At 44.3% G+C, this 22,790-nt stretch overlaps 1 protein-coding gene and 1 long non-coding RNA gene across 4 annotated transcripts in view; one reads left to right on the top strand and one right to left on the bottom strand.

Annotated features, from left to right (window-relative positions):
- The window catches only part of IFT43 (intraflagellar transport 43), a 43,802-nt gene extending 25,080 nt beyond the window's left edge, over positions 1-18,722 (bottom strand). The window contains exons 1-4 of one of the 3 annotated variants that reach the window (XM_039389702.1): positions 18,648-18,722; positions 17,918-18,007; positions 12,121-12,150; positions 2,710-2,777 (exon numbers count right to left, since the gene is read on the bottom strand). In XM_039389702.1, the coding sequence (XP_039245636.1) occupies positions 2,710-2,777; positions 12,121-12,150; positions 17,918-17,998 (179 nt within the window). In that variant the 5' untranslated portion in view covers positions 17,999-18,007; positions 18,648-18,722. Of the gene's footprint in view, positions 1-2,709; positions 2,778-12,120; positions 12,151-17,917; positions 18,008-18,381; positions 18,513-18,647 lie in introns of those variants that run through there. The other 2 variants (XM_027720098.2, XM_027720099.2) reach the window with 2 other exon arrangements.
- On the top strand, positions 18,417-19,088 carry LOC113987420. The gene is made up of 2 exons (XR_005566602.1): positions 18,417-18,635; positions 18,773-19,088. It is a non-coding gene; the product is annotated as an uncharacterized LOC113987420 (long non-coding RNA).
- Positions 19,089-22,790: the final 3,702 nt, after the last annotated feature.

Raw genomic sequence — 22,790 nt, 5'->3', positions numbered from 1 at the left:
GAAAACTTTAAGGGCCCTCCTCAACTTTCTATCTTGCAAAAGTCTGAGAGAGCAGCAGTTTGATGGAAATAATCGGCAAGATGGTGAGAAGATTTGGAGGTTTACCTAAGCATGACAAGACCTGGGCAGGTAAGGGACAAAGAGGGAGAAGGAAAGGTAGAAAAAAACAGGTTGCAAGCTACATTCCCTAACATGTGCCGAATGGAAACAAACAAAAAAACATTTTTTAAGTGATCATTTCACATTGGTAAGACTGAACTAGAAATACAGCAGAAAAGTATCCCTGCAGGAAAAGCAACACATGCAGTGGCAACTGGCTGAATCTGTCAGAAACAGAACTAAAAGCTAAGACTTCAAATGGAGAGAGAATAACACATAAATGGCTACAAAATCATTGCACAAGTGGCTGCAGTATCGCATCTGACTCACAGTGTATTTTACACAACACAGAAAATCTAACTGTACCCACTCTGCTCATCCTTCCTTTCTAAGTAAACAAAAAAAATCAGATTTTAACATTGTCAGTTCTGAAAATCTAATTACTTCTAACAGAAAAATTCCCAAGTCCAGGCTCTGTTACAGTGGCATAAAAGTGCTTAAACCTACATCAGATGTATCAACAGAAGCATGTTATTCTAACTACATCTACACTAGTGAAATTGGAACAAGTTAACTTGATGGGCTTCCAAACTGAGTCAAATTGGTTGAAAAGCTGTGGGGAGATAGAGCCTGAGAAAACAGAAACAACACAGCTACAGCAACATTGGTATGACATCAGCCGATGACTCAGACTTTTCACATGAAGGCTTTACCCTGGGATATGTCACAAAGACAGCCCTACAGGCCAGCATCTCAGACTTTTTTAAGGGAGAGAAGAAGAGAGATCAGCTTTGGGAGAATACACAACTGAAGGAAAGACAGAGGAACTAGTTGTACAAAATCCTCATACCTCATATGACTGAAGAAGACAGAACAAACTTCTCCTCCATAAAATTTGTTCAATAAAAACTCTTAATACAAATGAAAAGAACACTTAGATATGACACAGTATCATACGCATGACAGAGCAAGGGGCACATCTTGATCTCATGTCCCATAGTGCAGAGTCTCACAGGCATAAAGGTCTACGACCCCACGACCCTACAGAATCTCCCGTTCTGCTTCTTCAGCTGAATTGCATCCAACATCATAGAAGCATTTACTCCAGACACCTACAATGTCTGTAAACCATGCAGTTGAGATCTGGGGAAGCACCACTGATAGCTACTGCTGCAAATCTACTGGATAAGGCTAATAAGGCTAATGCCAAACAATGGAAAACATGGTAAAGTAGCACGTGGTACGGTGCTGTTACATTAGGAACCTGTACACTGCCCTTCAGGGCACATTAGACACAGCCCTGAATATGTATTACCTCCAGTCCAGTCCTTTGCCTAACCAACAGTTACATAACTTATTATTCCTGAACAATGAAATTCACCTTTGTTCTCTGCTGTCACATTTCCATAAAGTTTCTGCTTGGTCCTACAAAGATCCAGGATCATTGGTGGCACTTTTTTAATACCCTGAGGTGGATTCAACTTTGCAATGGCAACTTCTAGCTGCAGCCAGCCTATGAAAAATAACCATTATCAGGGTTAAACTGGATAGGAAGAGGAGTTCAGGCTGAAATCTTTATTCCTTTGCTTTATTTCAGTCTCCAGATTATTTATTTTTCAGAGACAAACACAGTGACAATTTTCCCAGAAAAGTACTGTTTTCCAGAAAGGCTATCCCAGAATACAGACCACCTTTCTCACCTCCCAAGAAATAGTGACTGTATAACAGGTTTCTGGATGTCTTCATCCATTCTCAGAGTTCCAAAAAAGAAAATACATAACTTTTCATAAATCAGAGTGCCTCCAAAGTACATATTAAGGCATATACACTCTTATTAAAGGCCTTTAAGTACACAAGCAATCTCACACCACTCCATGGCTGAGCCCTTCAGCTCTGTGAATATGAAATACAACATCAGTATAATTTCATAGCTTGGAAAACAACAAATGGTTTGAAAGCAAGTCATCTCCTCCCAGTCTGAACTGTCCTTTAGTTTTCATACCTATTCTATAAACCATGTGCAGATATTTCCTTTGCCTTAGGTGTCCTTCATAAGCATTAGGCTTCTCAACATATACTCTCCAATTTGTATACTTTTTTCCTCCCATCTCTTCTTGATGACCATTTCTATCCGTCTCCATTATACCATAACCCCATACACACATAAACATTGACAAATTTCACCTTTACTGTCAAGGCTGATCACTAAATCCTGATGTGTTCATTGCACTCTTGTCAGTGGGGTGCTGTCATGTGTCACTCTCTTGGAAAGAACGGAACCAGTCAAAACCCCCCACCTCAGCTCCTGCATTTAACATGCTTATTATGTTCTTGACTCCTTCCAGGTACTGTACCAGGTAAGGAACACACTGCCTATGGCAAACAGTGACATGTACACAGTTCTGAGACTCACTAAGTCAATTAACCAATGGAACCAAGCAAGAGCAATAATTCAAACAGCTTGAAGGAGCTGCATTGGTATTGGAGACAGAGGCCACGTAAAAGACCCACAAAAACTGTTCCAATATCTCTGACAGCAAAGTCCAGCTAGTGATGTTCACTTAATCCACACCTAAGCCCCTCTTAATAAGGAAAGAGATGAGGACTCACTTGATAGATGCCAGTACAGGATCATCTGCCCAGCCTCCTTGCCGGCGTGGAGGTTTAGGTGGTGGACCCTTTAATAAAGAGAAGAGACACATTACAGACAGCTCCAGTCAAGGCAAAGTCAAGCCAGTTGAGACACCAGGTTCACACATACTAATGTAATACTTTACCAAATAATAGACAGATGGAGAGATAGTGTTTAAAATGCTGATTATTCATAAAATAAAAGGAGGACATATATTACAGGACAGGTTTTTAAGCATCACTGTAAGCAAAAGTTGCATCACTCTAATCAGGATCTTGATAAATTTCAGGTCTGTGTGCCTTTGACTTGTCCAGGACACACAGTACAGTACCAGACTGATCCACAGAGGATGTGCTCTCCTGGCAAAATAGGGTTCAGTGGGAACTTGTTCCTTAGTGTTGCCCACATATCAGTGGGAGGTATTATGTTACAACTTTCCTAGGGTACCAGACAGCATGTTTTAGACATCTTGTTTTAGATGAGGAATTGTTCCTAAAAAGTATGCTTTTGTCCACTGCCTAGAATAGGAGAATAGATGCCAAGTTCAGATGCAGTGAGCCATATCAAACACTTCCAAAGTTAGCTGGGATGAATCCCACCACTGCCACCACTGAAATCTAAAGGGGAAGTTCATCTGGAGCTTAAAGACGCTCCCTGCTATTTTCTTGCATTGCCTTGTGTGGTACTCTGCCACATGGCAAGAGAAAACAGGAATTCAGCTTGGGGCTTATGATCGGAATTTTCAAATGAATTCCCACCATTTGGGAGCTGCCCGTTGCCTTTACAGTTTTGGATTCAGTTCCCTCAGCCTGAGGCACCTTGTACAGCAGTGACTTCAGTGTTCGGCATGACAGGCAGTGGTGAAAGCAGAGAGGCAAGGTGGGCCCAGTTTATATAGCTCCCAATTGATGGTGCCCAGTGAGGGAAGATAGATTACAAGGACCAGTGAAGGGACCATCATGAGAAAGGATGATTAGGTAAAAGATGTCCCAAAACAGAAAAAAAATGGTAACTGCAAAGGAATGGCAAGGGGACAGATGGCTCCCCCAGCTTTTATTAAGAAAGTGAATGAGTGGGATGACTCCTGAGGATTTTAGACTTCAGAGAGAACTCCGCATGTGTAGTGGAGTCAACCCTGAGTCAAAGCCAAACCACCTCTTGCCACACACGAGGAAGGGGTTGAGCTAGCCCCTGATGGCCTGATGGTAGGGGTCTCCCATGTTTATTTCTTGAAGTAGAAGCATTGTTTGTGAGTGTGGGAAATTAGGAGACCCTGCCAGGGGCAGCCGCTGCCTGCTGCAGGGAGGGAGCATGACCCTGCATAGCTCCCTGATAGGAGCAAAAATAGTCATCCTCCAAAAATAAACAGGGAGCAGGAATGAGGCAGGAGCTGCAGTCCCAAAATACCAACTTTCTTCAGCAAAGGGAGCACAGGAGGGCAGAGGGACAGGCAGGGAGCGTGAAATGCAGGAAACAGCCTCCTTATATGGGCTCATCCGTAGGGGACAGAGCTCAGTCGACTGGAATGACCATGTCACAGAATGTGAAGCCTTCAGGGGCCCAAGTGAATGGAGTTTTCTGATCTTTAAATGATTCCCCCAGATTCTTAAGATGCCAAACCAGAGAAGAGGCTACAGTGCCAAAAAAGGAGCATTTTGAATTCAGTTGATCTGGACACACCCAGAGCCCAGGAAAAAGGGGGAAAACACACCACATATGGGTGTGCATGCCCACATAAACATCCCTATTCCCATTACACACACCCCCACCTCAAAAACACACTCCCTCCCACACAGACCCTTCCCATGCAAACAACCCCTCTCCCCTCACACTATCCCTCCGATAGCCAGCAAGCCATGTTTCCAACACACAGCCTCAATTCCTCGCAAAGGTGCACAGATACACAAATTGCACCAAAGATCCTGGGCCATAAGGCTGAGGGAAAATGTAGCATTTCCTGGGCATTCAAATGCACTTGCAATTTAATTTCCTCCTCATCAAAACTAGCCTTAAGGTCAAAGATATCTCAAGTGGGGCACACCAGATCAGAGGGTGATGAGAATGACTGCTCCAGCCTTTGCACAGGGCATGACTCCATGGCATCTAGGGGTTTGATTCCAATGTCTTGCCAACGTTTTACCGTGTTCCCATTGATCATACACACCAGGCAACCCTGAATGTCTCTCAGGCCCTGACAAACACCTCACACATACCTACAGGTCTTTTATTTCTCTTGCAATAAATCAGGTAATTCTTTCTGAATTGCCTACAGGAGCACTAGCAACAGGAAAGGCAATGTTAACTGTCAGCTGAGGATAAATAGCTTTTCTTTGTTAGTTGCCTGGAAAGTGCTGTAATAAGGTCACATGCCACATGCACTTTTGTCAAGTAAATAAACTTACCTTCATATACTTTCACATTTCCAAAACCTCAGCATAATTTACAACTGAGAATGCAATGTTGTGCATTGCCATAATAAGGTACCAGGTAGGGACTTTGCAGCTGCAACCAAGAGCTTGAGGCAGAAAGTGGGACAAATGTCAACCCCTGAGGGATCAGAGCAGAAACAGAGGACCCTGTTCTTCTGTAATGCAGCAAATGTGCTCCTGAACACACCTTTTTGGTGAAAAAGACTGGGGAATTTAAATGATCAGAACTTGTTGGTACCTACTGTAATACCTTAGGCAAGATTTTTATGTATGTTCCCAAATGCAAAGCTGAGCTATACACCCAAACAGTTTGGTGTTCAAACAGTTGAGATTCCACTGGATCCTGACAAGTGTTCTCTCTCAGTTCTTGCTGCTCAGTCTGTTTAACAGCATTAATTAATCACTTACTTGCTGTGATTTGCCTTTCTACTTCAGTTTTATCAGTTATTTATCTCCAGGAGATTTCTTCTACTTTAGTTTCTGCAGATTGCCCCCTTTTTCAAGGAAAATTGCCATGGTCTGAGTTTATATTTTTTCTCAGAAACTCGGCTCACTGTTTTTGTGATGGCACTTTTCCAGTATTTCTCAGGCCACCCTCCTTACCAACACTTTCATGCTACCTCCATAATCAGTGTTTTATCTCTCCCTTTGAAAAATGACTGGCCTGAATTCCATCTCTCCTGTATTAAAGTAGAAACTCCACCTTCTTCTTTATCTGTAGTCAGGACCTTTCTTATCAGACAGATGCAGAATTCTAATTTGGCTTCCTCATTAAGGCAGAAATCTCCAGGCTACTTGTCAGATCACGTCTGAAGTTTTGAAGGTGCCAGTTGGATGTTGCTTCCCTCATGGAAGCAGCTGTCCTGTGTGTCTCTGGATCCCAAAGGTCCAACAAAGTTTCTCTTAGGACCTACCACAATAGAGACAGATTATGGACATGTTGGGTCCCTCAGATTCTCAGGTGGGTCTGGAAATATGGATTAATTTACCTTCATCAACATGACAACTCCTTTGAAACACTGAGCATTCTGTGCAGGGATGCAGGGACTCAAATGACATTGACAGCATGTAACAGAGGACACACAATTTTTCTATCATGTAATACATCTCTTAAAATCTATAGGATCTATGTTTTCCCAATATACAAACACTGAGAGATTATATACAGATGTCTTGTTTTTATCCAGTATTGACCATGGAGTGGAAAGAAAGTATGGCCAGTCTTAAGGTTCCTCTTCTCCAGCAAGATGCCTGAGGTTCCTCTGACTGAGGAAAAGCAAACCTCAACAAACAGGTCTGATGAATTAGTTTTGACTGCTGCCAATTAAGGAACTGTAAGTCAAATAGCCCCACTGCTTCCAAGCAGCCACGTAACACAATCTGTACTGATCTCAGAGCATACATGATATCAAAAAGGGATCAATTCCCAGATCTATGCAAGCCTGGGCTTTCTGCAAAGAACAACCCATTTCTGCTAGCTCTCTTTATCATGTCCACAGACGGTTCAAATAGTGCATCTGATTTTAATGAATACCCTCCAAGGACTTCTGCATGTCTTACTTACCTAGTAGAAAATACTGGATTTCCATTTCATCCACAAACTGTCCTTCTTCATTGTCACTGACTTTCCTTTACTAGAGAAAGTGCTATTGAGCCAGGAAAAGTGCTTCAAATATTCTGTCATCTATCAGAGCAGGTAAAGGAGCAGTTCATATTGTTAAACAGCTATCAAGAATTTCTCCCCTAGAACAGTGGTTAGCTATCTAGTCAGCTTATATGTGCACCTGAGAGGAAATCTGTCACCTCTGTGGCATTTGGCACCTTAACCTGTCTCAGGAGTTACTGCTCTCCCCTGCATGATAACAGTGCATCGGCACATAACAATTTGATTCTCTGAGCAAGGGGTCACCGACAGAATCTTCTCCCAACCCACAGTTACAGGGAAGTGCCCCTCCAGCCTTTCCAGGCATGAACATCACTCAAACAGTTTGCTACTACCTTGTGCTACCTACTGTCAGACATATTTCCATCCACCCCCACCCTTCCTACTATTCTTCTGTTGCCTTCAGGTGGGTCCAGGAGCACTCAAAGAATGAAATATATGTATGGAAAAGGAAAAGCTTTTAATAAAATTATTTTTTATGAGATTGTCCCTAATCCACATCAAGGTTGCCAAGCAGGGAGGATACTACTAGAAAGGCTGGGAAACATGGCTGACTAGAAAAGCTATTTCAGAAGATGTCATCAAAAAGCTACAAGATAAGCTCAGAAAGCTGAAAATAACTGCCCTGCTGGCCAGCCACTCGGGGTGCATGGGGCACAGGCAGTGCAAGGCCTTGGGGAGCTCCAGGCCATGCACTGCTGGGGCTCACACTGGGGAAGTTGGCCTAATTAGGGAACAAAAGTTCAGCTGCATTTTTGAGATTCCTCCTGGAGAATCTGGCCAACTTCCAGATGAGAGGTCCCCAGGAACAGGCTGGGAGTCCAGCATTTCTACAAGTAACCAGAAGACCTCTGGAAAAAAAACCCTATGTAATCCCCATATAATGGAAACAGGTAAAAAAACCAGTGCTCCCTTGGATGCTGGTTCCCTTTAGCAGAGGGTGTTTATTAGCACAATGCAAGAATCCAAACAGATGACAGAAACTCTGGGACCTGGAGGGACAAATGGAGCTCAGGACTCAGGAGCAAATGGGAGGGCATTCACAATGCACAACAGCTACAGGAATTTTGCCTCAGAGAACACTCCCAGGTTCTCAGAAATGCCAGTTGCTTCAAGAGCTATCTACTGCCAGTCCACCCTACTCCCAGTTGCATGCCTAAGGCAGCAAACTCCTGGCAACGTTCTGTACACAAAATGCAGCTAGCCCCTGGTGAAGGCTCCTCTACAAGCTGAAGATCACAGAGGAAAACAGGATGCTAGAGAAAAACAATGCAGTCGGACTGTAAGGTCTTTGGGAATGGGAAACTTTTGTTCCAGCCACACACCAACACTCCCTAGATCTTACTGCAATGCAAACTGTAGATACAGAAGTGGCTATAAGTGACTGCATTACAATTATAACTTCTCAGGTCATGAACTCTCTGAACTAGAGAGGCAGGACAGTGCCTAAACCACTGTGATTATTTTTATACAAACAGGGTCCCCCAATAGGCACCTAGCTGAGTGCAGCCAGCATTGGGCTCCTCGGTCGCACGTTTCTAACTTTCAGGGAACATGGGGAAGAGCACTTAGAGGGTGGCTGCTGTGCAGATCCAGATCAGACCAGACCAGACAGTGGAATGAGTTTGGAGCTCTGCAAGGCTAAGAACTGGGTCAGAAAAATACCGCTCTGATTAAAGGCCCTGATCATATCAAGCCCCAGGCCATGTCTACACCACAGGTGCAGACGTACCTGCAAGCAGCATTCATGTGAGTCAGCTCAAGTCTGGAAATGGTCTTGTTTTGGGTCCTTCTGGTAAGCAAGTTGGTACCTCCCCAGGTAGAGTGCAGGTTGCTTCTCATCAGGGGATCTCCGCATCATTCTGCACTATACAACTGGATGCAAATACACTCACTCGATCAACTCCATGGAACTGGGTAACCTAGCACCATAAGAACACTAATAGCTTTATATTTCAGATACTTATTTTTTTTGATAGTTATTCTTGCAAAAATCATTCACTGAAATCAATTGTTCCTGATATGTTGTCTTAAACTAAAAAGCAACAGCCCATTTTTCTACCCAAATGTTTTAAAAGCACTGGCAACTAAACTACAGGACTTCGTTGCCCCCACTGGAAATGTCACATCTTCAAATCCTCTTTCCAGTCGTTGCCTTAAAGCATGTCATCACTCAAAACACTGAGTGAAGTAGAGCCACAGAGGTCAGCATCCACCTATATAAGAGTCAGAAATCAAGTGCTGTCCCTGTTTTAGTCAATGAAGGACCTTGAGACTACCTATGGCATGTCTGTCAAAACACAAACAGAGAATGAGATCCCAGCTGGACTCATTGGGACTGGAACATATGTCTTCCCACTCAAATGTTGTTGCTTTCAGTTAGAAAGTCCTTCCCTGTGGCACCAAAATCCTTTCGGCTCCATCTGCAAAGCAGAGCAGCTTCAGGAAAAAGGACTGAGAGCCTTCTCTGACCCAGAACAGCTCATAGTTTTGTCATTATATATAATATTCTCTATGGAGGCGGGAAACATTACTTGATACATCTTTCTCAGAGGAGGAAGAGGACAATAAAATCAGTGTTTTCCAGCTTAGAAAGGAAATGGCAGGTTTAACCTTTACGTATAAAGTATGCTGTTTCGACACCTAAATGAACACCTCAATCCCTGGAGGTCCCCGAAGGCAAGGAAAGGCCCTACTCCATTTCTGAAGGCTACAAAACACAGGATGGGGATCAGGATCACTCACCAGTAGTGCAGAAACGTGCTCCCAGAGCTCTCAGAACAGGGCCAGAACTCCACAGACGAACAGCTTCAGACACACTGCAGTTTCCAGCTACTCTTTACCACCCTAATAGATCCACTAGCCCATCCTGAGATTACCTACATATTATGCAGGCACCCAGTAAAAGCTATGGATTTTGCTATGAAGATAAGGCATCTAAACCTGTGGATTCTGTGTTTAGGGAATACCAATACAGTTCTTCTGCATAAAGCTCTAGCCCTCCTTTCAGACAGGGACTAAAGGAAAGTCTCTCCCTAGTGGAGAGACTTCTACAAGGCCCCAGAGCAAATCCATGGCAAAGCCAGGAAAAGAACCCAGCAAAATCTTGGCTCACAGCCATGTTCATACTCCTCATGCCTATTCTGCCTCTGCAAATTAACTGAAATATTAGAATACACCCTGTATTATACCATTGATCAGCCTTAACAGCCTTTGGCTAAATGTCCCAGGCAGCCTTGGAAGGTGCAGCCAAATGAGTGATTCAACTGCAAAAATTCAGATCCAAGATGAGTGGTTTGCCAGGGGATGCAAAACAAGTTTCAGAGCAGTCAGATGGCTGGAGGGCAGAACTTCAGCAGGTACATTCACATCAATGGCCCAGATGTGGCTGGTTGTTGGTATTCATGCAGCCACAAAGTTATCTTCAGCACAGCAAGAGGAAAGGGACCAAATCCAGGAAGAGTTCAGATTGTAACACTCAGCATAGCCCAAAGGGAGTTCAGAGAAGGGTTATATGAGCCATCAGGGGGACGAAGGAGCCAACTTCGGACAAATGATTCAAGAAGCCAAGTATTTCAGCTTGGCCAGGCAATGACTAAGGGAGGGATATACTGCAACAAGATTTGGATCATACTTTATAATATAAAGTTCCACTAACAATCAGTTTGGAACAGACTTATGATACAATTACCAGAAGTTTGTAAGCATGTAGTATTGTAAATTACAAGCAGCTTACTGATCAGTCAGATTTCTCAACACTCAGTTAACTATTTTATACCTCTTACAGGCTTTTACAAATAGAAAAATACTATAACATATGACTGTGATGCTTAAGAGCATAAGCCTGAATAAAGGACAGGGGAATTATCCAAACAAGAGGGGTTTCAAAGCAGGGATCCCTTCATACTAAGGAAAATCTCCTTGCCAGGCACCATTGCATAACAATTGCAACAACAATTGCTCATGTGGAAGAGTCACATCAGTTTAGTTATTTTAATGAAATTTAGCAGCCAGGAGCAAGAAGGCGCCTGTGGCATGTGACCAGTCAGCATTCAACAGCAGACTTTGGGAATCAATGACTTAGGGCACTCTATGGAGGTGGAATTAGTTCCAGTGAAATGACTGTAAGGACTGGCTCCAGCGAGGGGGGGAGGAGATTATATCAATTATCAGGAAAAATTTCTCTTAGGCAACCAGTCCCCAAAACTATACCCATCAGTGGGAGGTCTCTTTGCCTGATAAATGGAAAAGTGCTCTGGGCATAGTCCTGAACCATCCATTACTGCCAAATAAACCCAGTGGATCTTTCCCACAATATCATCTCTTACACTACTAAGAGAAAACTGAGCTAATTTGAATAGTCTTGACTCCTTGTGATGACTATACCCTTCTGAGGCCAGAATTAATGAGATGGGTGATACGGGTTTCTTTTCTGGGCTTTAAATTTCACAAATGAATCTACTATGCTATCCATACTGGGGTGGTGCTTCAGCAGGAGGAATTAAAGAAGGTGCTTTAATTGTCTGACATATATAGAGAGCAACTCAAGGCAGGAAAAATTAGGCAACACCCATTCCACCATTATGAAGAGTGCAAGGCCCAAAGACTTTAACAGAAACAGGTAGAAGTTCTCAGGTTGATCTGAACAGCATCACCCTGGCTTCTAATGTTAAATAAATGCTGAGATGTATTTTAGCTTTGCTGCGGGATGAGAAAGGATATGTGCATTCCTTCTCCCTGTATAACAGGAGCCTGGTAAGAAGCATTATGACATCCTATTAACTACACATACTGGCATTCCAGACCTGGCACAATAAAAAGAAGACTTGTAGAAAATACAAAGGCCTTGTATTTTCTACATCCTTGTTACTACTTGCTGGCCTTCTCCTCTGGGACACCAGCAAGACTTCATCATCCCTGAAGACGAGTTTTCATGTTATGGGAGTAACCTAATCATACTGGACAGCAACCTAGGCTCAGTCAGGTTTTGTATTCTATTAACTAATTGCTGCCCTGACTATTAAATGAAAATAGAGCATCTTTCCAGTGGCCACATATACATCTGTGACCTCAAAACAAGATGCAGCAGCTGATAAAAGTAGCTGTTACAAAGATAATTAAAACCTCTCAGCAACAGGAAAAGAGGGTGTAGGAAAGGCACTGCATCTGAGGCAAACTTTGTCTTATTCTCCAATACTAGAGTACCTTTTTAAGGTAGTCTCCAGACACATAATACGTTAGTCCTACTAGTCCCCTTCAGAGGAGCCAGCATCTACCTAGAAAGCCTCTAGTCTTACATGGTCAACCTTTTCCTCAGAGTCTTCATCCTAGAAGGATCAGGAGGGAAAAAGAAAGAAAGAAGTTAAAAGGAAGCACTATGGAAACCTGCACAAAAAGCTTGAAGAACGACATTTCTGGCTGTCTTGCAGTACATGATTTGCAACCTTATTCACTTGAACAAAGCACAAAATTAATCTCACCACTGTACCATTTTATATCCAGTCATTTATGCATAAACCAACTGTGATACTTAAAGCAGGAATGTTTGATTGCAATGGCAGGAAGGTCTGACAGTAGCAGACCTTGAAAAGAAACATGAGCAAGAAGAGAACATACTTAGTTCATTCTCCCTATAGAATGAAAAATCCCAAATTACTCAAGTGTGTAGGATGCCTGAAAGATTTGTATGGATAGTCACTGCAGCCATGCCAGAGACCAGAAATTATGCTAGACCAGTCATACTAGGGGTTATATACCGTAGTAGGCTGCAGCCTTTTTCAGGACCTACTATTTCTCAAGACAACCTCAGATCCTCCCCTGAGAGCAGGAGCTGTAGCAGTTAGCATAAGACAGGCATAGCTGAGAACAGTATTCGCTCTAGCAGATGATGTTTAGCTAACACTGTAGTATAGGGGAGTAGCTTGGTTGTGGGGTAGATGAGTAACTCAAGGAAAGCAGCCTGTTAATCACTGTGAAAGTTGCAAACTGGTTGAGAACCTTTCAGATGAGCAGACTATCAGCACCACCAGTGGCAAAAACCGCCGTTGTCAGACACCAAATGCAAGGAGGCAATTAAGAACCCGGTAAGCTCTATGCTATTCTAGAAATCACAGTGTTCAGAATCACCAAGGGAGAGAATCTAGGGTATCCTAGATTGACCTATGACCCCGCACCAGGCGTACGCATAGGACAGCTGGAAAAACGCCACTAACCCACATGACTTTTCTTCTGGACTGCCTCATCTCTCCTGTGGAACACAGAAGCCATGTGGTTCATCAATTGCATATCTCTGATTAAAGTGGGTTGGTATCTGAGTTCACTTACTGTCTGTCTTGTCATCTGTTCTTATAGTCTTACTAGGACAAGAGCAGAGGGAGGCTACATGCAGGTTAGAACAGCTGGAGCACAAAAGTATCCATATCAATGAGCAGCACAAATGAGATCAGATTTGCCCAACTGGTAAAAACCTGTTGGAAGTGTGTATCTATCAGCCAGGGACTCAGTTTATCCCACATCCAAAAGCAGAAAGGCCTCTGTGGGGCCCAACATGATCTAAGCTTCTCTGGATATACAGAGTCCGAGTGATCTAAGACTTGCTCTAGCACAGAAGAAAATCCAGCTGGACAACACATGTTGGAAAAGCATTTAAATAACTACTTCTTTGAGCAATCTTCCACGTGGATTTCACCCTCAGCAATTCATTTTTTGTATTGTTTATTCATTTGGGTTAGATAATGGAATCCTATTTAAAAGATGCCTGGATATCAGCCTAAAGAATCACTGCCAGGAGTGTTTGTAAACTGGGTGGTAGAAGTCCAGACAGCTGCTTTGCAAAATTCACCTGTGGGAACATCCTTCCAATGTACAGTGGAGATGGCCCAAGCTTTTGTCTGTCTACTTGAATGTACCTGATTAAGGTATTTTTTACAGCATAGAAATGCTCACCTTTTAACTATCACCCAAGGACCACAGCTACATAGGCGAGCTCACAAATGCCAGGTCGGATAACAAGAGAAAAACATACTTTCAGAATTGAAAGTACAGAGCCTCTTCTCAGGCTGTGATGAAACATGGGGAAGAGAACCAGCAGGGAACTTGATTTGTGGGAAAACTCTGATATAAAGTGACCTTGTCGTATCTGTGTGGAGATACTCTCGACATAGTCTGGAAAACCCTCATCCTGGAGGCTGACATATTGCATATTGAAGTAGTCTCCACTCAAAGGATCTACAAAGTGCCACCAGAGACACGCTGGCAAAATCATATTGAGGTTGTAAGAGGAAGAAACCAGGGGACTCTTGAACAAGATCCCAAGGGAATCCTGTTACCATGGGATGAAGAGAAAACAGACTGTGGAAGCTGGATAACATTACAATATTTCTGCATACAGATTTCTTATGGAACAACAAATAGTTCACTCTTATTGAGATAAGACACAGAAAAGGAAAAGTTTGCTGATATATTTTTAAAAAAGGCTTTTCCACTCAGCTTTCCAAATCAATCTCATTGAGAGCTCCAAACCTGGCCAAACATCTTCTTCTGGTGGATGTCATCAGGCATTCAGGCTTTTGGGTGCAGGGATGTTAGAGCCAGGAAATAGGTTTGACTTTCATTCTACAGAAGTGTGCAGAAGTCCTGTTAGGATGGGCTAGCAAAGATCTTCAACAGATCTCATTATATGATCTGTCTCTCCCATTATACAAATAACATGACCAGCTTGAGTTTCTCCCATTTTGTCAAAAACTTGATACCATCAGAATGAGTAAATGTAACACATCAAGTCAGAGGATGGGTAAGGCCTCTGTCCCTCTGAAAATGAATGTTTGAAATCTGGAGTTCTGGCATGCAGCTAGCAGACTTATCTCTAGGAATTCCCACTTGAAGCATATTCCCCTGGGTGCGCAAGAAGTGCCTGTCAATTTGCCAAGGAGCTCTGAAGGCAAGGTACATGCACAGCCTTTGCTGCAGGAGGATGCATCAATTACAGCAAATAATCATGTTCCTTCTTGCCTCGCAAAATAATACATAGCAGTAGTGTTGTTAGTACTTGTACTTCTGAAAAGGTAGGAATGCTCTGCATGTCAGATGGCAGACTGTGAGCTTTGTGACCTTTTGTGAGCCCCTTCAGGACACAGAGGTCTACATTTGAAGATAATGCAGGTACTTCCACACAGGAATGGGAATTACCAAATAAAGACCTGGGCAGAGGAATTACAGATTTGCTGCTATAGTTAAGAATATTATTGTGGGAGATACATACGCATAACAGGCACTGAAAAGATACTGAGATATCAGACTGCCTTCACAGAGCGCGAGGGAAGTACATTAGGCTCCAAGGCACAAGACATTAGAGTTGTGCCCTAGAGAAGGGAGTTTTAACAACGCATTTGTGAGCAAAGACACACAGTTTGGAGTCTCTTTTGGAAGGGGGAGCCCAGGTCAAGGAGAGATCAGCAGTAACCTGATAAGATCTATGCTCCAAGTCAGATGATTTGCCTATTGACTTCAAAACAAAGATCTTTTTAACTACATTAATTGTTCCCCCTCGAAGTGAATTTCATTATAATAAGCCCAAATGTTGAAACATGGATAGACAGGTACTTTTTGCTTCCTTCAAGCAAGCTGGTCTGCCTGGAAAAGACTTCCTGGATGTTTCTCAGTGTCATGAGAAGACCAAAACAATAGCACAAATGGTATGTTCATACCAGAAATTTGAGCTGGGTGGAAACTGAGTGGATTGGCATGGAACCAAAAAAGATAGAGTCAAAGTGAATTAAACCATTTTTAAAACCCTGAGGAACCTCTATAGGTAGAATCACCATCCTGAATGCGAAACTGCATATGAAGTTGTGAATATGGCAAAGGTTAAAGACAAACCCCTTTGTCTTCAAAATCAGTAATAAGAATAAAACCTCTTATGCTGAAATTAATTACAAGAGGCCTACTCCACTACTGCCAGTTCCAGAAAAAAAAAAAAAAGGACTGTTTTTTAATTTGCATTTCTTTTGGGAAGATTCCTTGAAAAGATTTCAAGATGACCAGATGGCTGAGTGAGACATCCATTGCAACAGCTGACTCCACCACTTAAAAGCAAGCCAAGGCCAAGCTTCCAGAAAAGTAAAAGGTGATTTCCAATCTACGGTGAAAGAAAAAACAATATTAGTTCTATTAAATGCTCACTTTGGTATCAAATATGGTCACGTATGAAAAGCCTCCAATTCCTGAGCAAAGGAAAAGCTGAGGATTATTTATAGTGGATTTTGTCTCTCCTCCAGTAGCTCCAAGGTTTTCAATTAACAGAAACATTTAGCAACAAAGAGCTGTCTGAAGAGAAACTATTGACACAAACGATTCTTCCTGGTGGTTCAGATCCAGTAATAACATATTTGAATGTTGTAAGGCGTGGAAGGCCTCACCCTTCTGCTGCTGAAAAGCCAAACCGAACACTGTAACTATTTCTTAGTCCTCTCCAGGGGTGCCCAAGGACTGGAGTCCCTATGATCTTTTCCCAGCTGTTATAATGGCTGTGATGAGACACAGCAAGCACAACTGCAGTAACTTACAGTCAATCAGCTGTACCCTTACATAACACCCCAGTCTCTTTCAAACCAGGGAATCAGCCCATGAACTAGGACGGCCAGTGCCAGTAAGAGAACAATCTGACAGCGAGCCACCCTAATCTGGAGGCCAACAAATGATTACACCCCCTTAAACGACCACCTGGTTTCTTTAAGACTGTTTTTACCCACGAGGCCCATGGTTATTTCTATTTCTTAAATTACATCTTCTCCATATTCCCTCACAGAATCCATCCTAAATGCCTACAGCACATCTGAGGAGGGAGCCTGCTCTATGAGGCATTATTGTAAGCTAAGCCATTAAAGTGTATTTTCAACAGCATCCCAGGGTCTCCAAGGAATTATTCCCCCTCAGCAAACCATTTCATCACAGATGGCTGGGACACAACTACTCAGTGTAAATGGGAAGTTTTGTCACAGCACGGACGATCAGGGAGTAGCCAATTCCAAGACAGAAGGCCCTAGGGCTCTGAGCAGAGCAGCTTGAAGCACACTTGGAGCCAAGGTGGCTGGCAGGACAAAATGGGTTTGAAATTTAAAGAAGCCAAGAATATGGTATGCTGGAAACTATGACTGGCACTGCAAAAAGTTAAGCATCACCTCATTTAAACAAATATCACTGTTGTCAATAAGGTGGAACTCTGATGACACTTTTGTCCATTTGAAAATATCAAGGAGCAAAATCTCTATGTCATGTCTTGAGAAGTGCTCCTTCCAGCTGGAGAGGCCTGTGGAGAAGCCATGCTAGCATCCAAGAGCAAAATTCCAGGTAGAATTTGAGCATTCTGCAGCACTAAGCAAGAAAGTGAATAGAAACAGTTCTCATATTTCCGGATACAAGAGGATGTTGCCTCACTCTCCTGAGAAAGAGGGGTTCCAGACCCCCTTCTACCATTTGAAGATGTACTGATAGAACAGATTCTGAACAAACGTTTTCCTCCAAAGAGAAGTGGAAACTGAGTTTGCACATTATTACCCACAAGACAAAGTCTCAGATGCTGCAAAGCTGGCTCCTAGCATGACCTTTGTAGCCTGTGCATGGAGAAAAGGAAAAAGAGCATCACTACACAAACTTTATAGTGACCACATCAGATACTGTACTCTGGCTCTAGCAAAAGCAAAGCACAAAAGTAAGGCATCTGTTTACCTGTACTCTGTCTTGCTTCCACAGATGGTGGCAAAACTGGTCACAAAATGATATGCCTGCTCATATTTTAATTCTGGGAATCAAAATATTGGGAAGGTATGCATGCACAGGAGGGAGAGGGCCCAAGTCCTGTATGATACTACTCCCCATACTTCACACATAAGAGACCATAGCCCTGAATATGGTCCTGTGTGAAAACTACACATCACGCAAAGGGCAACACCAGGAAAGGGACAGGGCAGTCACACGGGTCCCAACTCTAAGGACAAACTTCAAAGGACAGAGCACACCACGCAGGAAAGAAATGAAGATTCCTCCTCCGGAGACACCAGCAGGATAAATTACAGGTTCTCCTGACAGTACACCCACCTCTCCAAGACAAGCAGACGGGGAATTCTTCCTGATGAGATGTTCATCTGCCAAGAGGTCCTGGCGGGCTCGGCGGCCCATCTTTAGTATCTGGAGAAAAGGGGGAGATACGAAGGAGCGGAGGGCACAGGGTTACTGATAAAAGCTGTTTCAGAGCAGGGGGTAGAAGGCAAGGCACGGCTGTGCCGTCGCGCCATGCCCCGCAGCGAGGCGCGGTGCCCTCATATGTGGTGCAAAGGCATCACAGTCGCAGGTGTTCACCCCGCGGCCGCCTCCCGGCCCAGCGCCAGTCGCTGCTCGGACCCAGCGGCCGCCGCACGGCAGCCACAGCGGGCGGGCGGACTCTGGGGGCGGCCCACGCCGCCTCCCCGCCGGGTGCCCTCCCGGCCCCGCGCCGGTCCCGGACCGCGCCTAAAGGCCCCGAGCCGCGCTCGGAGAGGCCGGGCCTCCCCGGGCCCGCTCACCCCGGAGACGCCCCCCCGTCGCGGCGCCTCCGCTCGCTCCGGCTCAGCCTCAGCCTCCATCCGCCGCCGCCGCCGCCGGTGCTTCCGGCGCACAGCCCGCCCCGCCGCCCCGGCAACCGCGGCCCGGCAACAGACAGCCGGCGCTGAACTGCCCGCCAGGAGCTCCGGACAGCCACGGCAACATCCAGCGCCCTGGCAATCCTTAAACCTTGGCCTGACCACCGGTGACAGCAGTGCTGCAATACGTCATGCAGGTACTCGGTTACCCGGTTTTAATCCCACGTGCAGTGGGGCAGGTCAGGAACAGCCTGCCGCTCCGTCTTCTACAGCTTTTTGCCCGTAGACACTTTTTAAGTTCCCACTAAGGCAAATAATAATCCCAGCCTTGCAGATTTGTCTCCTCACAGAGGCTTCTGCCAAGTCTCCTCATCGCTTGTGATGCTCTTCCCAGTTCTCTCTGGCTCTCTAACACTGCTTTCCAGATGGGGCAGCCGGTCTCCAGAGTGCAAGTGGAAGCAGTCCCAAGGATCAAATATAAGCACAACGATCATTACACACGTGCCTCGCAAGCATGAGTTGTGCAGAGATTTCCATTGAGCTGCATAAAACGTCCCCAGTCTGTTTCTTGACTGGACAGATGTATAGATTAATTGTAAATAGATCTGGTTTTAGCTCCATATGTTAAATAAACATTCAGTTTTCCAGTGCTTTGTCCATTTGCTTATATTTTTTCTGGTATCTCACATTCCTCAGAATCTTCAACCATCCTCATTAACCTAAGTAATTGTCATTCATTTATTCTGCTGCTACAATAAAGAACTGTACCACACCACCAACTACACTGTTAATACTTTGCCATGATGAAAATTGACTGTGTAACCCTAAACTTTTAAGCCTTCCAAGAATACCTATTACTAAAGGCATGAGATTTCACTCCCTACCTGCTTAGCTTTAGTAGCAGCTCATGGTTTGGCTGAGGAACTTTCAGAAGTCTAAATAAATTGTATCAAATAATTCTCCTTTTTTCCATTCCTTACTGACATGTTCAAGTTGTGCTGTGATGATCTAAGGACTAAGTGAAACAAGATTTGTGGGCAGAGGTAATAACTTTTTATTAGACCAACTGATATGGCTGGAAAAAAACATACAAGAAGTGTTTCTGTGCCTGAAAGCTTGTGTGTTTTTTCCAGCTATATCAATTGGCCTAATAAAAGATATTATCTCTCTTTACAAACCTTGACATGTTTAAGGAATTCGGTAACTGAGACGTGATTTTCCTTTTTTGAAGCCAGGCTCGTTGGGCTTTGTGAAATTATGATCTTCCAGATACTTTGTGCTTCTGTTTTAATTACAGATTCAAATATTCATGAAGTATAGTTTTCACCTAGCCCATGCTTCACCACCAGGGCCACGGGAATATGGCCCTGCATTTCCCAGTTCCCACTCACTCCTACAAAGAGCTGCTGCAACAATGCAGCTACACAGATGCCAGGAGACAGAGGGGACTGTGGCTCTGGGGTTACAGTAACCACTGCAGGATGTCCAAGTACAGGCATACACTTACAGCTGACCTTGATCAGAAAAACAGCATCCCAGGAGGAGCATGATAGCACCCAGAGCAATGTCTGCTAAAGCTGGAGGGCATCCCTGGGGTGGGAATCCTTGGGTAGGAGTGCATTGCCAGCATTGTGGCCCCAAACAGGTAGCTGGCAGTGTGTTCCTACTGGAGGCAGCGTAAAGACAGTACCCGGTGCCATCCTGGACAGACAGATCAGGAAGCAGCAGGAACAGCAGGTTCACCTATTTGGAACTGCCCCCCCTCTCCAAGCTCCATCTCACAATTCCTCCAGGTCCTCATCCCAGACACCATCCCACATCCACTTCCCAGCTCCCCTCAAGACACTCTGTGTGCTGCTTGCTGCCCACCCCAGGGACAGAAGTCTCAGGCAAACAGAGGAAGGGCACAGTCCATGTGCAGGAAAGAAAACATTTAAGCACTTGGGGAATTGAGCCTTGCCTCAGAACTTTGACCTCTGACTTAAGAGATTCTCAATAGGAGAAAAGAGCAGATGTGTAGAAAGAATGAAACCCAAAATCTGTCCTGCCTTGAGTCCCTCCAGACTCAGTTTATTGAAATGGGGTTTGTTACCCACCCTGACACAGTTCTGCCTGCTTAGGGAGGGCAATGGGGATAAAGGAGTTTTCATCCATTGTTTCGTGTTGTGGCTAAAATAGATCTTGCTTTAAGCATTGAGGTCACCTTTTCTGAATAATTTAATTCTCCTCTGTCCTACTCGTGAAACCGCAGGCATCATTTGACCTTGGGCCTAGAGCAGCTCCACTCAACCAACTGAGAAGAAGCCAGGTAGCAGGACAAACGTCTGGTGCTGCTGTGATTGTCCAAAGCCATTTTTTGTGCTTGCTTCCTGTCCAGTTCAAGCCTGTGGTGCCAGGGTTTCTCTTTCCCAGTGTAGAGTTCTCAGGTCTCAGTCTGCCTTACTTGTTCAGTTTTGCTCTCACTATAAATCACACTGCTGCCACCCCCTCTCATCTGAACAGCAAGTAAGAACTACATAAGCATTCCTTTCACGGACAAGTTCTTACATCTAAGCATGGACTCTCTCCATCTGGTTTCAACCCAAACCTGATCACACAGAATAGGACTAACAGAGTCCCCCACTAGCAATGTTTACTGTTGATTACCCCTTGACTGGACAGATGTATGAATAGAGCTTGTGTCTGGTCCTCCTACCCATGAGAAAGTCATGAGAGTCTGGGAAAGCAATCACACTTGAGCACTCCCATATGCTTCTGGTCCTAGACCACCTTTAGAGAGAGGGCACCCATGTGTAGTTAAAGCTGCAGCTATGGTGGAAAGCTGACATGGTAGCACAATGACCACCTTATTCACAGTGGCCAAAGGTTTTGTTAAGTAGCTCCCTGGTAGCAGTAAGATTTATGGGATGCAGGGCAATTCCAGTTGCAACAAGTGACACAGTGCTGCGCCTTTCCTCCTCACCCAACCCTCACGTCGGGCGGCCAGCCAGATTCCTGATTTTGACATGGGCCAATTCACTAAAAACAGTAAGCTTCCACTGGGAAGCAAAGTGCTCAGCAAAAACTGTTGCTGTAGGCTGCTCCACACTAGCAGCACACTGGCAGCTCCAAGCATCTCAGTTTGATTTTTCTGCAGTTTTTTCTCCATGCACCTCAAAGGATTTACCTCATTTTTATGGGGTTTTGCAGGAGGGAAATAACTGCAAATATTCTATTATTTCTGTGGGCTCCAGAACAAAATCTCCTAACAATTGCAAAGCTTCAAACAAGAGGTTCCTCCCTCTGGAAGGGAGGAAGGGGCTTTGACAGGCTTTGACAGGCAGCAAAGGCCCACGCATTTGCCTGTCTTGATCTCCACAGGAACAGATGCTGTTCAGGTTACATCTGCTCCAGCTCAGACTGTCAAACCCCAGCCTGAGTTGCCAGGTGTGAAATATTTCCTATGACACTCACACATTCAGTAGCCATGTCAGGCTCTCCCTCAGCCTAGCTGGATTCCAGCATGTCCAAGATGTGCAATCTGTTAGTGACTGCTACTTGCAGCCACCAGTGTTGGTTCCAGTGAATGTCAGATCATGGAGATTCCACACCTCTCTCATCCCACAGAACAACACCTAGAGCAGAAAGTGAGTAGTCCACCATACCTACACCTACTAGCACCACACCTACATCCGCTATTATTTCCAAGCAGTAAGTCCCCACTGTCAACTTGTAATAGAAAAATCTGATCGCAGCCATTAACAACATAACCTTACATTTTGTACTATTGCATTTAATCCAATTTCTACTGTGTCAGCCTTCAAATTTCCTTACACCCAGTCCTCCCCTGTATTGACAATGCCTCCCAGTTTTGGATAAGCAGCCAATTTCATTAGCACATCCATTTTGGCATGCCAAGATCATTAATAAAACCTGGGCCCGGGACCAGCCTCTGGGGAACTCTCTTAATTTTTTATAATTTCTGTACTTATCTCCATCTTAACTAATAATTCACCACGCGGCACCATAGTAAATGGATTACTGAAGTCCAAAGCAATCAGTTCTACTGCATTTAGTGTGACCTCCAACCTAACACAGAGTAGAGGAGGTCCCAGTGCAGAAAAGCATCCAAAATTCATTTCAGAAGTGCCTGGGGAGCTCTAGAAACATCCATCCCAATCTACGTTAAAATACTCCATAGATTGTTAACATTAGCAAAAAGTTGTGATTTCCCTGACATCATCTTAGAGCCACTAGATCTTGTTACATCTTTGTCTGCTCCATCAAGGAGCTCAAATTCCTCTTCCCCAAGCAAAGCACAAGCAAACAGCGAGCAGCCCACTCTTTTGTCTCCTCAGAGCTGCAGGGAATGG

This window comes from Pipra filicauda, unplaced genomic scaffold (genome assembly GCF_003945595.2).
Source record: "Pipra filicauda isolate LSUMZ 115617 unplaced genomic scaffold, ASM394559v2 scaffold75_size2874737_pilon, whole genome shotgun sequence".
In the NCBI taxonomy this organism is placed as follows: Eukaryota; Metazoa; Chordata; class Aves; order Passeriformes; family Pipridae; genus Pipra; species Pipra filicauda.
The sequence above is the reverse complement of the archived record's forward strand: the minus strand, read 5'-3'. Positions and strand labels throughout refer to the sequence as shown.